The 17,302-nt window shown below is 33.8% G+C and overlaps 1 protein-coding gene across 1 annotated transcript in view; it reads left to right on the top strand.

Moving 5' to 3' along the window:
- Positions 1–17,302, top strand: part of LOC132098145 (rasGAP-activating-like protein 1) — a 38,608-nt gene that overhangs the window by 12,143 nt on the left and 9,163 nt on the right. The window contains exons 5-16 of the mRNA XM_059504309.1: positions 1,036–1,165; positions 1,327–1,408; positions 2,181–2,324; positions 4,824–4,912; positions 6,265–6,382; positions 7,703–7,856; positions 12,996–13,060; positions 13,141–13,253; positions 14,735–14,927; positions 14,992–15,129; positions 16,361–16,505; positions 17,281–17,302. The exon at positions 17,281–17,302 is cut by the window's right edge and continues 151 nt beyond it. Of these exons, the coding sequence (XP_059360292.1) occupies positions 1,036–1,165; positions 1,327–1,408; positions 2,181–2,324; positions 4,824–4,912; positions 6,265–6,382; positions 7,703–7,856; positions 12,996–13,060; positions 13,141–13,253; positions 14,735–14,927; positions 14,992–15,129; positions 16,361–16,505; positions 17,281–17,302 (1,393 nt within the window). The remainder of the gene's footprint in view (positions 1–1,035; positions 1,166–1,326; positions 1,409–2,180; positions 2,325–4,823; positions 4,913–6,264; positions 6,383–7,702; positions 7,857–12,995; positions 13,061–13,140; positions 13,254–14,734; positions 14,928–14,991; positions 15,130–16,360; positions 16,506–17,280) is intronic.

Raw genomic sequence — 17,302 nt, 5'->3', positions numbered from 1 at the left:
AGGTTGAAATAAACATACGCACAATCAGCTTTTCCACATGCCCCGATAATCAAAACTTCTGCTTAGCGCTTGCTTAATTTCTGCAGATCAGTTTTTGTAACTGTATTACTTAATCCACCTGTTGCTTTGGCCTTATTTAACAGCTGCTTGCACCACCTGCTGGTGAGCGACTGACAGTAGATGGAGATCATGCCTCTGTGCTCTACTGCTATTCCTGCAGCTCCCGGATGTGAAAGGGCCAATTATCTGCCGAATTTTAACCACTGAATTTGTGGAAGCGAATTTGGAAAGTGAAATAAAACGGACCGAAATTTGCCTGTTGAATATTATACATCGTATTTTTAACCGATTTAATATTTTGGAAGTGAATTCTGGAACGTGAATATGAATTATTGATTTTTTAATTATGAAAAGGTGTGTGAAATATTTTTAATTGAAATATTCACAGCTTAAATGAACAACTATATAAAATTTCAGGACCTAACAATGCAAGCCCTGGAAATACAAGGCATTAAAATGCAAGAACTGTTAATTCAATGCATTATTTTTCAGTTAGTGCTATTCAGCATGCTTTTTTGTTTCAAAGACATAAGTCATTATTTTGCTTCCATACTTTTGTATATATGTGTGTGTGTGTGTGTGTCCTAAAATAAATAAAGCTGCAATAAAATAAAAAAACATTAATACAAATATTAAAAACTATATAAACATGACAAAATAAAAAAGCTAACAATATACCAAAATAAAAATGGTTAAAGTAAGAAAAAACTCTAAATAATAATAATACTAGTATGTAAAAGAGTCACAGCTGATTTTACTTGATATTTGCCACACACTGCAAATGAAAGGTTTGCATGCACTGCATTCTGGTTTAATACTGCACACTTTGGCAAATGCAAACATTAAATCTGTGTATGGTTTACAGTATAAATACTATATACTGCAAAAAAAAAGTATGAATAGTATGCATGCTATTCTGAACACATCCAGTGAGTCTTCTGTAATCTTTTATACTGTATGTGTGTTTTCCTGCAGGTTTGGATAACTGGCTGAATCTGACACGTGTGGATCCAGATGAAGAGGTTCAGGGTGAGATTCGTTTGGCTCTGGAGCTGCACAGAGACGCTCAGAGAAGCAGTCTGCACTGTCACGTCATCGAGGCCCGGTGAGGACCGGATCCAGCCGAATCTCATCAACTGCCATTATTACACATATTATTTGTTTTGTAACAGACTGCTTTTCTTTGGATGACAGTGCACGAATGTTATATTTATGCTTCAGCTGTTTGTCCGTCTGTCTGAATCGTGAAGTGTTGTGTGGTTACAGTGATTTGGCGCCGCGTGATATCTCCGGTACCTCTGATCCCTTCACCAGAATCATCTACAACAACCTCAGCGCTGAGACATCGGTGAGATCCTCATCAGTCTCCATCCAAACTGTTCTCAGAGACAAAACAGAGAAAACACACCATTAAAGCAGGCTTTTGCATGTTAAAAACATTCACAGTAGATGCCAGAACCAGTGTTTGGGTGCATTTTCATCTTATATTGGAGTAGTATGAATTGCATTTTACAGTACAATACTAATATTTATGACTTAATATGTTGTGCTTGTTTGTAGGGCTGCACAATTTGGCCCCAAATTTTATGATTATATATCAGTATGGCTAAAAAAGATTAATAATAATAGTTATTATTATCATTACTACTACTACGACATAGTAAATAAAAATATTAAACAAAATAAGAACTAATGCTATTTTAATATTTCACTGTAAAAAATGAGTATTGAAACGTAATAATAATAATTATTATTATTTTATTTTACAGTTCAACTGTAAGATTACATGACTTAATGTCTTTTCTTGTGCTTGTTTGTATAGCTTCACAATTTGGCCCAAAACTTTGTGATCAATTACAATAATAATAATAATTATTATTATTTTATAGTACAACTGTAAAATTACATTAGTACTTCTGACTTAATATATTTTCTTCTTCTTCTTCTTCTTCTTAGTATTGCTAAATAAATATAATATTAGAAATATCACTATTAAGATGAAACACTGAGTATTTAAGAAAAAATTAAGTTGTTGCGTCATGACCAGTATGCAATATTAAAATGAATTCCTCATGAGCGTGTTCTGCTGTAAGTGACATAACACCTGGTTGTTTCATCAGATCATAAAGAAGACGCGCTTCCCGCACTGGGATGAGACGCTGGAGTTGAGTTTGGATGAAGGTGATGATGATGATGAAGGTGGACGCGTGACGGTGGAGGTCTGGGACTGGGACATGGTGGGCAAGAACGACTTCCTGGGAAAGGTGATTGTTTAAACTATTCATTTAAATCAACTTAAATAAGGATCATTTTAAATAACTAGCTGATTCACTCCAGTAATTAATTGTCACTATGTTTCCATGCATGCATTTAGATGTGAAATTTGGGATATTGCATTAAAAAAAATGCTATGAAAATATCAGTGTTGGGAAGGTTACTTTGGAAATGTAATAGGTTACAGATTACAAGTTATCCTGTTTAAAATGTAATAGTAGTGTAACTTTTTCAATAACTTTATCAAAGTAATGTAACTAATTACTTTTGAGTACTTTTTGATTACTTTTCTAAATTTGTGAAAATTAAAGAATAATAAATAAAAGCATATACATCAACTCAAATACAGTTATCTAATAAGCATGTGACGCATTCTGTGTAATAAACTCCTGAAACATTGGTGTTTTTTTGAAACTGCTGTCTCTGTATATGATGATAGTTTTCTCAAAATAAGTAAAATGCACATGAAGTGACACAGAGCAGTTCTAGAAATTATGTTTATGTGCTCGTGTACTCCTATATTGAGATGGCAGAGGTTGAAAACACTGCGAGCTTCAGTAGGCCTATGTGTAGTAAATGAAACCATGTCTTTGCCATTAATTTACGGACTGGGAAAAAAATTCATACTGGAAAATTCAAACTCATACAAACAAATTCATGGACAAAACTATTTTTTGTGTGGACCTGACATAAAAAAAGGTTTAAATCTTTAATTTGGGGACATGCAAAATAATTAAAAGTTGTCTCCTGAACTTCACCTTCACTTCCATTTTTCTCTTCAGTCTCTTTATTTTGCCGTTGTCCATCTCTCTCATGACTTTAATACTTAAGATTGAACAAAACTATACTTTACAATACAATACTCTACAATACTACAATATCTTTATAGAAAAATCCTAATATTGTACACGAGTCATGTTTTTCCCTTACAAAAGTTAAACATGCTTTTATTAGCCTATATAAAAGTAAAATAACCTTGTTTTGTTTTTGTTTTTTTGCAAATGGATTTGTATTTATCTTTAAATAAATACATTGGTAAAATAATTTTATATTTTTGGTTACCACATTTAAACAATAGTAACCATTTTCCCTGGGTTTATAGTTAAATATTAAAATGTTAATTTTCGTAAGGGTTGTGTTGTTGTCTGTCGTAGCTCCCCCTAAACCTATAAAAAAATCTGATTTTTTTTCAGCTAAATTACTACTGTAACATTACAACAGATAATAATGATGTCCTTTATATAGTATTTTGAGTGATGACTGATGAGCAACGTGCTGCTGCTTGATTAAATAAATAAAAAAACAAAGACAAAAGATGAAACTGACCTGAAACCCTGAACAGGAGTTCTGCTTCTCTGCTCCAGCAATCCACTCTATTCTCTCTCTCTCTCTCTCTCTCTCTCTCTCTCGCATTGATTACTCTGAGTCTGATCCAAACCGTTTGGCGGAGGCGCGGAGAGCGCGCGAGTCATGACTAACACTTCATGACTTATTAGAGATTTAATTATCAAATGGCGGATTCGCAAATGATCGCTTTAGTACATTCGGCAGGCAATTATACAATAATGATATTAAATAGTGGGGCAAAATCGTCTGCCAGGTCACCGGGAATTGTCCCGGTTCTCCCGGTGTCCAGTCCGCGCCTGATTTCCACAGACACGCAGAACGTGCAGGAGTCATATATTGCATTTTTGGGGCTTAATATTCACAGACACTAGTCGATGTCATGTTTTGATTCAAGTGTACTGACCTACTCTTGATTTAGTCATCCAAAATGTGGCATATTCGTCCGCGGTAGGTATTCCGTTTTTATGACTGGATTCTACGAACCAGACTGTGTTTCCGCATCCCGGAAATTATTAGGGCGGTATGTCTCAGGATAGTCAGTGCAATTTGGGAAAGAAATCAGTTAAATCTGTATGTGGATATGTGTAAATATTCAAATGTAATCCCCTTTGTAATCGTTAAAAATTTCATAAGTAACTGTAATTTAATTACTCATTTTTTCTTAGTAACTGTAACTAATTACAGTTACAATAATTTTGTAATTAAATTACGTAACGCCGTTACATGTAACTAGTTACTCCCCAACACTGGAAAACATGCATAAAATCTTAAGATTCTTTGTGCATAAGCATTAAACAAAATATGATGGAAGCAGTCTGTTTCCATCCATGCATCTTTGAATACATGTGTGAAATATGGGATATTGCATTAAAAAAAAACACCAAGGTGCATATCAGATCTTAGAATGTGAAAAAACGGGAATCAACTACAATGCAAACACATTTTTCTGAAACACTTTGATCATTGTGTTTGTAAGGAACATTTTAGGCATTGTTCCCCTAAAAATTATCTTTTTTAATCTACCCTCATGTTGCTTGAATCCAGTATGGGGTTGTTTCTTCAGGGGTTCTAGCACGAGGACAGGATGATGATGATGATGATGACAGCACTGTATTGACTGTGTGTGTTTGTGGGTTGTACAGGTGGAGATCCCTCTCTCGTGTCTGCACAGATCTCCGCTGCAGGGCTGGTTTCGTTTGCTGCCGCTGGGAAACACAGAGGACGACGCCAGGTGTGTGTGTGTGTGTGTGTTGCACAATCACATTCATAAGTCACATTATTTGTGTGATAGTTATTTAATTTAATGACAAGCTGCTTTCACTTCACATTAGCGAAGAGAATTGACCAATGTTGGAAATTAACATTGCATTAAAGGGCAACATCTTTCCCCTCTGGTATTGATTTCCAGGTGAATTTATTTCATTCGAAAGGGTAGTTTTGTAATTACCTTATTAATTATATCTGTGTTGTCTTTAATGTCAAATATTTCAATCAATCAGCTTAAACCATTATCAACAGCAACAATCTGTTTTAAAATTGTATATAAATGATATATTTAATATATAGTGTAAAATATATTATGATATACATAGTGTGTAAAAGGCAAATCTGAGGCAACTTGCACTGATGTGAATGTAATTTGGCAAATTGAGACTTTTCTTTCATTTTCACATTTTATTTGAATCATTATCATATACGAACCATTAAAATATTTTCTTAAAATACCCAGAAATTTCAAGTTAATATTTCAGACTCATTTGCATGTCAGTTGGTGGTCACATGAAATGCAGATAAACACGTAAAATATTGTCTTATTTTTAATATATATATTTATTTTATAATGTTAACAATAAGCTTTAAATATTTAATAGAAGGGTTTTATTTTATTCGGTTTTATTTTAAAATATATTTATTTATAATTTTAAACGTTTTAATTTAATTAATTAAATTGCAAAAATAAATAAATAAATACTTCCTCAGTATTTTTTTTGTCTTGTTTTCCAGTATAAATATTTAAATATTCTTAATTCAGTATGCATTTACTTGAGATGTTAAGCGCTTAAAACTTTACTGAAACATTTATCAAAATTAAATTTAGTTTATGCCCAAAATGAGAAGAATAAAAAAAATTGTCAGTGCATGGGGTATTAAAAAAAATCCTTATTTTCTCTTTGAATTATTTGTATTTTTATGACCCCTGCAGCAGATTTTATTTTTTTATTTTAAGCAAAATAAATAAATAAATAAATAAAAATGTGTCAGTAAACAAGGCCTAATTTATCTCAAGTAAATGTATCTTGATATAAGAGACATTTGATATTTGTATTTGTGTATTCTTGTAAATGGCAAGTCTTGCAGTCTGCTAGCATTTTCTCAACACTAGTTTGCGTTTGTGTTTGAACCCTGATTTGGGAAACTCCAGTCTAAAGGAATTTGTAATGATGCTCAAAAAATGCTTATTGCACACCACAGTTTCTCATCTTACAGGTCAGTTCTGATTTAGGCTGAAGAGAATTAAACCCAAACAGTGAAAGTATTATGAAGCACACAGACGCGTGACTGACTGTCTCTCGTGTTTCTCAGAGGTAAGCTGGGTGCTCTGCGTCTGAAGGTGCGTTTGACCGAGGACAGGATTCTTCCGTCTGTGTGCTATCAGCCTCTGACCGAGCTGCTGGTGGACGCCGTCATCTCGCCATCAAAGGTGCATCCCACACACAGGCTGTTTCTGTCACTGCATGGCATTTAAACTCTATGTTCAGTTCTGCTTCTGGTGCTTCTGCTATTCGTCATTAATAGATGAAACCCACAACTGAAAATACTGGCACTAAACCACTGACGATGAACCACAGTGATGTCATGTTTGTCAAATTTAGTTCCAAACCAACTAGTTCCTCTTCTTCTATCCTGTGCTACATTCAGAATTCTAATTAAGAATGTCAGTTAAATTCCCGAACAGAATTCGAATGGGTGCAGCGAACAAAATGTAGAATCTTTATTTAAATTTGAATCTCATTTGAAATAGCGCTATAGTGGAATTTAATGTTAATTAATTTCATTTAAATGTTCTCACATACACAACATGTAGACTAGTTGTATTTTCAGCATCATTTCTCCAGTCTTCAGTGTCACATGATCTTCAGAAATCATGAAAATATTATGATTTATTATCAGTGTTGGAAAGCTGCTTAATATTGTGATACTTTTTTCAGTTTTATTTGATGAATAAAAAGCTAAAAAAAAAAAAAAAGAAGCATTTATTTAAAATAGAAATCTTTTCTAACAATATACACTACCTTTCAAAAGTTTGGGGTCAGTACATTTTTATTCTTTCTTTTTTTTTGAACGATATTAAAACTTATCCAGCGAGGATGTTAAAGTGTTAAGAAGTAATTGCAAAGATTTATATTGTTAGAAAATATTTATATTTGGAATAAATGCTGTTCTTTTTAACTTTTGATTCTCCAAAAAATCGTGAAAAATTTATCGCAGTTTCCAAAAAAAAAAAAAAAAAATTTCAGTGCAACTGTTGATAATTCTAATAATAAATCATCATATTAGAATGATTTCTGAAGATCATGTGACACTTTATACTGGAGTTATATTATAAGTCTTACTGGTGCCAAACTTTTGAATGGCAGTTTATATATATATATATATATAGCCTATATATTTCTTCATGTACCTGTTCTGTATATTCTAATGCAAAAATTTACTGATATCGCCACATTGTTTGTTTGTACATGGCTAATTGCTTAATTAAAAAAACGCAAACTTCCCGCTGTGCTAGATCATCGGCTGTAAGTCATCGCTCAATCGCTGTATTTTTCATTCAGAAATCTTTTCACACAGCAGGATTTTGAATTTCCGACAGGTCAGATTCTCTCAGATTGTGTCTTTGATAATTCACACTGTGTGACTCGTGTGAACAGGCATGTGTCTGCTAAAGTCGTGCCGTGTGAACTTGGCATGAGACGTCATTCGTATTGTCCCCGAATCAGTTGAATTCCTCGTCTGCTGTCAGGTGGACGAGCCCTCGCCGCTGACTCTGCTGGAGGAGGTGACGACGGTGGAGAGCAGGCAAGACGTGGCCATGACACTGGTCAAGATCTACCTGGGTCAGGGTCTGGTCGTGCCATTCCTGGACTACCTCAACACCAGAGCGGTCCACAGCACCAGTACGTGTGTGTGTGTGTGTGTGTGTGTGTGTGAGAGAGATCAGTGCATCTTCTGTGTGTAGGCGACGTGTTGACCTCAGACCAGCTATATTTACCCATCTGAACTCCTCTCTCATTAATGCTGTTTTGTGTTGCATGAGCACATGGGTTTTCACACTCGGATGGGGTTTTGTGTTTTGCCAATGACAAACAGTGCCGGCGTTTCCATAGCAACTCCACAGGAAACAGCTTCAAAAGTCACGGAATGTTCATAAAACGGAATGTTCGTCAGCGAGTGACGGAAGATTAAAAAGAGAAAAAAAAGAGTTTTAATGCGTTCGTCAGTCAGATCAACCACATAGGATCATGATTATTGACGTATTGAAGTACCTTTGAGATTGCAACAAAGATGAGAAATATTTAATTGAATCAATTTTTGTTTTTAGTAGTGTTTGTTAAAGGGTTAGTTCACCCAAAATTGAAAGTTAGGCTGCGTTTTACTCACCCCCCGAGGCATCTTAGGTGTATAAGACTTTTTTTTCGGAGTAATCCAGTCGTACAACTGTTGGCGCAAGCTAGATTAAAGTGATTACATTTTGAATATGGACATTTTTTTTACTCAGCACAGGATTACAGACACCAGGAGAATAAATAGGGAAGCTAAAGAGGGAGACACAGGTGGAGCAACTTAAAGGGATAGTTCAACCAATAATCAAAATGATGTAATTAATAACTCACCCTCATGTCTTTCCAAACCCGTGAGAACTGCGTTTATCATCAGAACAGAGTTTAAGATATTTTAGATTTAGTCTGAAAGCTCTCAGTCCCTCCATTGAAGCTGTTTGTACGGTCTACTGTCCATGTCCAGAAAGGTAAGAAAAACATCATCAAAGTAGTCCATGTGACATCAGAGGCTCAGTTAGAATATTCTGAAGCATCGAAAATACATTTTGGTCCAAAAATAGCAAAACTACAACTTTATTCAGCATTGTCTTCTCTTCCGTGTCTGTTGTGTGAGAGAGTTCAAAACAAAGCAGTTTGTCATATCCGGTTCGCGAACGAATCATTCGATGTAACCGGATCTTTTTGAACCAGTTCACCAAATCGAACTGAATCGTTTTAAATGGTTCGTGTCTCCAATACGCATTAATCAGGGCTTAATTTGTGCCAGAACAAGCCGGATCCGGCACCTCCGAAATCCGATCCAGCACCTCATTTTGGCGGATCCCCCTCCTCTAGGGGCGGCGTTTCAGTTTGGCAGCCAGAGATATGTGCTGTGAAAAACTATCCAAAATTCATATCTCTATTATAATTCGTTATTATTATTTTAAATCACAGGGTTTTAGAAATATTTAACCAATGATAAGTATAAACTTCGTAATGCCATTGGATCCTCAAGCTCTCGCAAAACCTCGTCACTTCCCCCGCCTCCACTCAGATTGACACGCGCGAACAGCCTGGAGGAGACAGATCTCCGCTAATTTGCAAAGCAAGGGTAATCAAATAACTTTGAATAGTACAGCATTTCTTTACACAAACACTATGTCTGTAAAGGCTATTGTTTTGGTGTGTTTGAAGACTGGAGAAGTAGTTTTTTTGCCATCTAGCCAATATACTTTTGTACGTTTAAAATATCCTGTGCATAAGTGCCTAATCGTTTATATCATGAGATTTTGGCCAAGTGTATTAAACAGCAAAAAAAAACATAAAACAGTAAACGTTATATCCTAACCTGTAAAAGGTGATAATGGCATAGGCTATAATGCGCTGCACTTGCCTCAGATGCGGACAAAACACAGATCTCCTCATGAAAGTGACATGACATTCAGCCAAGTATGGTGACCCATACTCAGAATTTGTGCTCTGCATTTAACCCATCCGAAGTGCACACACACAGAGCAGTGAACACACACACACTGTGAGCACACACCCGGAGCAGTGGGCAGCCATTTATGCTGCGGCGCCCGGGGAGCAGTTGGGGGTTCAATGCCTTGCTCAAGGGCACCTAAGTCATGGTATTGAAGGTGGAGAGAGAACTGTACATGCACTCCCCCCACCCACAATTCCTGCCGGCCCGGGACTCGAACTCACAACCTTTCGATTGGGAGTCCGACTCTCTAACCATTAGGCTACGACTTCCCCACCTTCGCCATTCGCCATTCGCCGGCCAAAGACCTTGTTAACTCCATTTGAGCTTGTTTTTCATACAGCCTGATGCTAATTGCACGTGTCTGATACAACACCAACACTGACGACGCAGTCGTGAGTCTTGTATCGCAGCGTGCAGGTCACTGATGCGCTGATGAGAAGCGCGCTCTGAAAGAGTTCATGGATTCAAATGACTGATTTAATCTTATACTTTGTGTGGATTTATTTTATTATTCAAACCTACAAGCTACGTTGAATAAATGCAGGAAAGATTTATTAAAACCAAGGAACACATAGTCCCCCTCAGAAAAGTTTTTAGGCCTGGAAATTGTTGTTTTAAAATCGCATGGCATTTCCATGTTATTCATGACCTTACAGACCCTATAAAAGCAACAGATGCATGCTCTTGATCACTTCAACTGGTCCACCAATGTGATTGCGCGTTACCTCTCCCTTCTGTAATCGCGTGCCGGATCCGTTGCCCCGCTTTGTTCCGGTACTTCCCAATTTACAAATTAAGCACTGGCATTAATCCACAAATGACTGACACTGACTGAACTGCTGTGAAGAGAAAACTGAAGATGAACACCGAGCCGAGCCAGATAATGACTCGTTCACGGGTCAAGAACCGGTTGCATCGGTTTTCGGATCACCAGTAGTTCTTTCGTACAGTTCGATTCAATAAACCGGTTGAAGAAAACGGTTCACCGGTTCTTTTGTGCTTGACGTAATGATGTCATTGCCGATGATTGCCCTTGATTCAAGCCTTCGGTTTACCCGCGCTCATAACACTAGCACAGAATCAGTTCAGAATCAATCACCAAAAGAATCAGTTCGGTTCAGACGCTCTGTGTGTCGGTCTGCTTCACACTGAATCACACATGCGCAGTATCATCAGCTCCTCGATTCTTCTTATCTGGCTCGGCGTTCATCTTCAGATCTCTCTTCACAGCAGTTCAGTCAGTGTACTGTTTGAGTAAATGAATTACTCCGGGATATTGGTTAGTTTGAACTCAGAGGGAGTGTCAGCCAAATTAAAAAAAGTTAACAGCTTAAGTCATTTGTGGGATAATGCGTATTGGAGATGCGAACCTTTTAAAACGATTCAGTTCGATTTGGTGAACTGGTTCAAAAAGATCCGGTTACATCGAATGATTCGTTCGCGAACCGGATATCATTGAACTGTTGTGTTTTGAACTCTCTCACAACAAACACGGAAGAGAAGACAATGCTGAATAAAGTCGTAGTTTTTGCTATTTTTGGACTAAAATGTATTTTCGATGCTTCATAAAATTCTAACTGACCCTCTGATGTCACATGGACTACTTTGATGATGTTTTTCTTACCTTTCTGGACATGGACAGTAGACCGTACACACACTTTCAATGGAGGGACTGAGAGCTCTCGGACTAAATCTAAAATATCTTAAACTGTTTTCCAAAGATGAACTGAGGTCTTACGGGTTTGGAACGACATGAGGGTGAGTTATTAATTACATAATTTAGATTTTTGGGTGAACTATCCCTTTAATGAGGTAACAAGATGGGCGGGGTCAGACAATAGACAGGAGAGAGCACATGGCACCAAACACAAACAACACAAGCCATGTTCTCACAGAAAAACAGTGTCATCTGGTGGCCATTCTGGTAAAACGCAGCCTAATTTTCATTTTTGTGTAAACTAACCCTTTAAGGCAAGTTTTGGATGAACTAACCAAATGCAGATCAATAAGTTAAAATGATACTAATAGAGAATTACAAGACTTTCCTTAGTTGATTAATTATTTCAAGACAATTGTTTAGGATGACACGTTTCTGAAATGTTATGTTTAAATATGCTAATTTGGCATTGTTTAATTAATCATGCACTCATTTGCTTGCATTTCCTGAATAGAAATAAATAGAAACACTGGATAAAGCTGTGTACCTCTGCATAAACAATTTTGCAAATTTTTGCTGTTTGCACTGTTCTCTCAGCATGCACACATGCACTTTTTCTTAGCTCTTATTTAACTATTTCCTTAACCTATTTAATATAATTGAATTATGTCCAGTTAAGTTCTTTCCTGTGTTCTGTGTCTATGTAGCACCTTGGACCTGATTACACATAAGACTGCATGATCTAGGGGGGTCTAAATGTAAGATATCTGAGAAAAAAAATTAATTACTTAAAATATGATTAAAAAAAAAGAAAAGACACAAATCCAGTTATTAATTATAGAAATATTTAAATTGCAAAATAAAGAAGAAGAAAAAGGATATACTACTAAATATATTGATATAATAATAAAAATAATAATAACAATTTATAATAAAGATATTTTTAAATAAATAGCTATTAAGCAAGGCAAGTTTATTTATATAGCACATTTCATACACAATGGCAATTCAAAGTGCTTTACATAAAAGAAAGCAAAAATAATCATGAAGAAAAATAATAACAAAAATAAAACAAGCAATTTAATAACTTTGAAAATGTTTAATTTATTTTATTTATTTATTTAAAAAATTATTTAAAATTAATTTAAAACATTTAAAAATATAAAATGATTTGACATAAAATACAGTGAATATATATATAAAAAAAACAGTGCAATCAGTTTGGATAATAATAATAAAATAATAATATTAAATAAAAGCATTAACAATTAATAAATAAAATCAAAATAAACCACTGACTAGGTCTGCACAGTATGGCTATAAAATAATAATAATTTTTAATTATTGTTATTATCAATAATAATAAAACACAAACATTTCTAAATAAAAACGAAATAAGAAATATAACACTGCATTGTTAAAAAAGTCATAATGTTATAATTCCATATAAAAAATTAGATTATACCTGTAAATGTATCTTAATTTCTACAGTTTTTACATGTTAAACCATCAAACTTTTATTTTGATGTGAAATAAATGCACAGATGACAGACAAAGGCAGGTTTACTATGGTTGTTGCTGTTTTCTCTGAAGAACACTTGGACAGAACATGTTTTCTGTTTCTCCCCAACAGCAGATCCAAACACACTCTTCCGGTCCAACTCACTGGCCTCCAAAGCCATGGAGCAGTTCATGAAGGTGTGTGCAGATCTTGATCTGGGACATGAGCTTGTGTTTTCAGTGTGTGACTGTAGTCAGACGGCTTGCGTGTCTCTCAGGCTGTCGGGATGCTGTATCTACACCAAGTTCTGAAGCCCATTATCAACCGCATCTTTGAGGAAAGGAAATACGTGGAGTTGGATCCATGCAAGATAGACCTCAACCGCTCCAGGTGTGTAGAAATATTGCAGTATACCATTAGTGGAACCAGCCATGATGGGGAAAATAACTCTCCAAAACTTGGGCTTTTAGATCTGTGTATAACCTGAGAAATGTCACTGAGCACCGAATGCCTTCAGGTTTTATATTTGAAATATATCACATACAGTACCATTTCAGAAGGTTTAATGTTGTTAAAAGTCTCTTATGCTCACCAAGACTGCATTTATTTGATCAGATATACTGTGAAAATATGTAATATTATTACAAAAAAAAAAGTTTTCTGTGTGAGTATGTAAAATGTCATATTAGTATAGTATTTTCAGCATCATTACATACTAAATCTTTAAAATTAAAATTAAAACGGATTTTTTTATTTGTATTAAAACTATATAGATATAGTTAAATAAAACCAATACAAAATGACATATATAGAACTTCACAAATGACATAAAAATATTCAAAAGTAACAAAAAAAAATGAAACGTGTAAAACTGTACAGATGGTTTCTAAATATTAATAAAGTTAGTATAGGACAGTATAAAGCTGAATCTTAATATATTTAAAACATTTGTTTATTCTTCAAATGTACAACTTTTTTTAATGATTTTGAAAGAAGTCTCTTCTGCTCAGCAAGGCTGCATTTATTTGATTAAAAATATAGGAACAAATATTACAATTCAAAATAGCTGAAAAATAATTATTACTAACTGTGATACATTTTATTTTTCAGAATGCTTTGATGAACAAAGTTCAAAAGAACAGCATTTGTTTGAACCAAAACTTAAATAAAAAATGTATAAAAAACGATACACATATTTAAAAACAGCAAAAAATAGTCAAAAACACCAAAATTACTAAAACTTTAAAAAGCTAAAACATCTAATTTCTTAGTGAATTTGTATTTCAATAATGTATGCATTTACAGTATGATTCATGAAAATCATATTTATTATCTATTAACAATCTATTTATTATATTCTGCTGTTTTCCCAATTTGTTTTATTATTTATCTTTTCATGCATTAATTTATGCATGTAAAAATCATATTTTTATTACAATGTATATTTTAAATTTTTATCTAATTGTCATTTCAGTCATTTATGCATGCATTCTTGTTGGAAAAATCCTAATACTTATTACGTTCCATATTAATTTACATTGCTTATTTTTCATTATGCATGCATTCATGTTGAAAAAAATCATGTTTAAGTATATTCTATATCGTTTATTTTATATAATTTCCATTTTAATCCTTTCTGTATGCAATCATGTTACAAAAATCATAATGATTTTTTTTATTTTTTATTCATGCATGGTATCTAACAAAATAATTATTTTGCATAAAATATAAAACATGAAAAATGAGTGATTATCGGTTGTCTATAAATATCGGTTGTCTATAAACTCTTTCATAAGTTTTACCTTGATATAACTGCAGTATAGTATGACCCCTCTGAAAAGGGCTGGTCTGACTCCGCTCTCTCTCTGCAGGCGTATCTCGTTTAAAGGCTTGTCGTCGGCGGCTGAGGTCAGGAAGAGCAGCGTGGGGCTCCTGAAGACGTATCTGAGCAGCATCATGGAGGCCATCGTCAGCTCGGTGTCCCAGTGTCCTCCTGTGATGAGAGTCGTCTTCAAACAGCTCCATAAACGTGTGGAGGAACAGTTTCCAGAACCTGAGAACGAGGTGAGGTCCTGATGATGATGATGATGATGGTGGTGTGGTTTTACTCACGGTTTGTGTCTCGTAGGATGTGAAGTATTTGGCCATCAGTGGCTTCTTCTTCCTGCGTCTGTTTGCTCCTGCGATTCTGACGCCCAAACTCTTCCAGCTGAGAGAGCATCACGCAGACGCCAGGACCAGCAGAACGCTGCTGCTGCTCGCTAAGGTACGCCGCACATTCACATCGCAAAATTAATAAAGAGTGAAAATGTACTCCCAGTAAATGCACCTTGGAAGCTCCTACTTTTACAATATGTCATGCATTCAAGTTGGAAAAATCATAATCATGTCCTATATTACCGTATATAGGACGTATAGTCTGAAAAATACGGTATTTGCTTTTTTGTTTATTTTTTAATTTCAGTCATTTATGCATGCATACATGTCAGAAATGTTTTTTTATAATAATATTATATATTGTTTATTTTTCTATCCATATTATATAATGATATAATATATATATTTGGAAAAATATTATTTTTATTATATTCTATATAATATATAATATATATAATAAACATTATATTTTTCCAACATGAATGCATGCATACATAATTAAAATGAAATTATATAATTATAAAATAAAAAAATAATAAGTTACTGAATTATATAAAATGGATAGAAAAATAAACAATATAGAACGTAATAAAAATTATTATTTTTCCTAAATAAATGCATGCATAAATAAGTGACTGAAATGAAAATGATCTAAAAATAAAAATACAGAATATATCTAACATTAATGCATGCATTAATGACCTAAGTTAAAATGTTGTAAAAATAAATTAAAATAAACAATATAAAATATAATACAAATTATTGTTCTGACATGAATGCATGCATAAATGACCAAAATGAAAATTATAATACGGTAATATAGGATATGATTATTATTTTTCCAACATTTATTATTTTATAATTATATAATTTCATTTTAATTATGTATGCATGCATTCATGTTGGAAAAATATTATTTTTATTTTATAAATATATATATATATATATATATATATATATATATGTTAGATTATTTTAATTTCTGTCACATTTATGCATGCATTTATTTTGGAAAAATCATAATTATATTATGTTTTATATTGTTAATCTTTCTATTCATTTCAGTTACTTATTTTATATAATTTCATTTTATGCATGCATTTATGTTGGCGAACCATAGATTTATTATATCTATATTGCTTCTTTAACATTTCAATCATTTTAATTACAATCATTTATGCACACATAGTTTGCATTTAAAATAAAGGATGGATGTTGAATTTGAAGTGCGGAAACCTGACGAAATTTCAAACACAAGAGGAACTGACCGAATACTGTCCCTGCGGTGTCTATCTGCACACGATCCGATCTGAAGCTCTAGGATGATGTTCTTCTGGCAGGCTCTGCAGAGCGTGGGGAACCTGGGCCTTCAGCTGGGTCATGGGAAGGAGCAGTGGATGACCCCTCTGCATCCCATCATCCTTTGCAGCGTGGCGTCCGTCAAAGATTTCCTGGATAAACTCATAGACATCGATCACGACAACGGTGAGTCGCCGTGAAGACTGGCCACAAATATCAAAGCAACTTATTACCTTGACGAAAATAAATAATACAAATAATACTATAAGACGAAATACAATCAAATAAAATAAAACGTAAAAAATAAATAATATACAGCGGGTAAAATAAGCATTGAACACGTCGCCATTTTTCTCAGTAAATATATATTTCTAAAGGTGAATTGATTGTTTTGTTTTATATTTCTACTTTTCTTATATAAGGATGTATATAGTTTTCTTTGTATTCTATTATAAATATGTTAAGGTGCATATAAATAAACTATATTTTACAAATGCAATAAAGTCGATGGCAAAAATAATTATTACTGTAATAATCTAGTTTCTCATTGTCTCTCTGTACAGTTTTATTATATTCTATATTGTTTATTTGACATTTATTTTTATTTCATTTTTATATAATTTCAATCATGCATTTATTTATTTGGGGAATTTTTTTATTATATTCTATATTGTTAATTTTTTTAATTTTCATTTCAATCATTTATGCATGCATTCAAGCTTGCATATATGTTTTTAAAAAGAAATTATATTTATCTGTATACAATTTTAATTTCAACTATCAAAATTGTTAGGAAAATTAAACATTTTTATTGTGTCCTATATTATTTGCAGTATTTATTTTTAAATGATTTCAATCTTTTAAGCATGCATTCACAATTATTTTCAAAATAATAATTCACACCTGAAGCACGTGTATGTAAGATTTGAGTCGTCTGGTCTCTGGTTGTGTCTCTCTGCAGTGTGTGGAGCTCCTCAGCGCGC

The sequence above is a fragment of the Carassius carassius genome, chromosome 21 (assembly GCF_963082965.1).
Source record: "Carassius carassius chromosome 21, fCarCar2.1, whole genome shotgun sequence".
NCBI lineage: Eukaryota > Metazoa > Chordata > Actinopteri > Cypriniformes > Cyprinidae > Carassius > Carassius carassius.
This window is presented reverse-complemented; position numbering and strand designations above follow the sequence as displayed.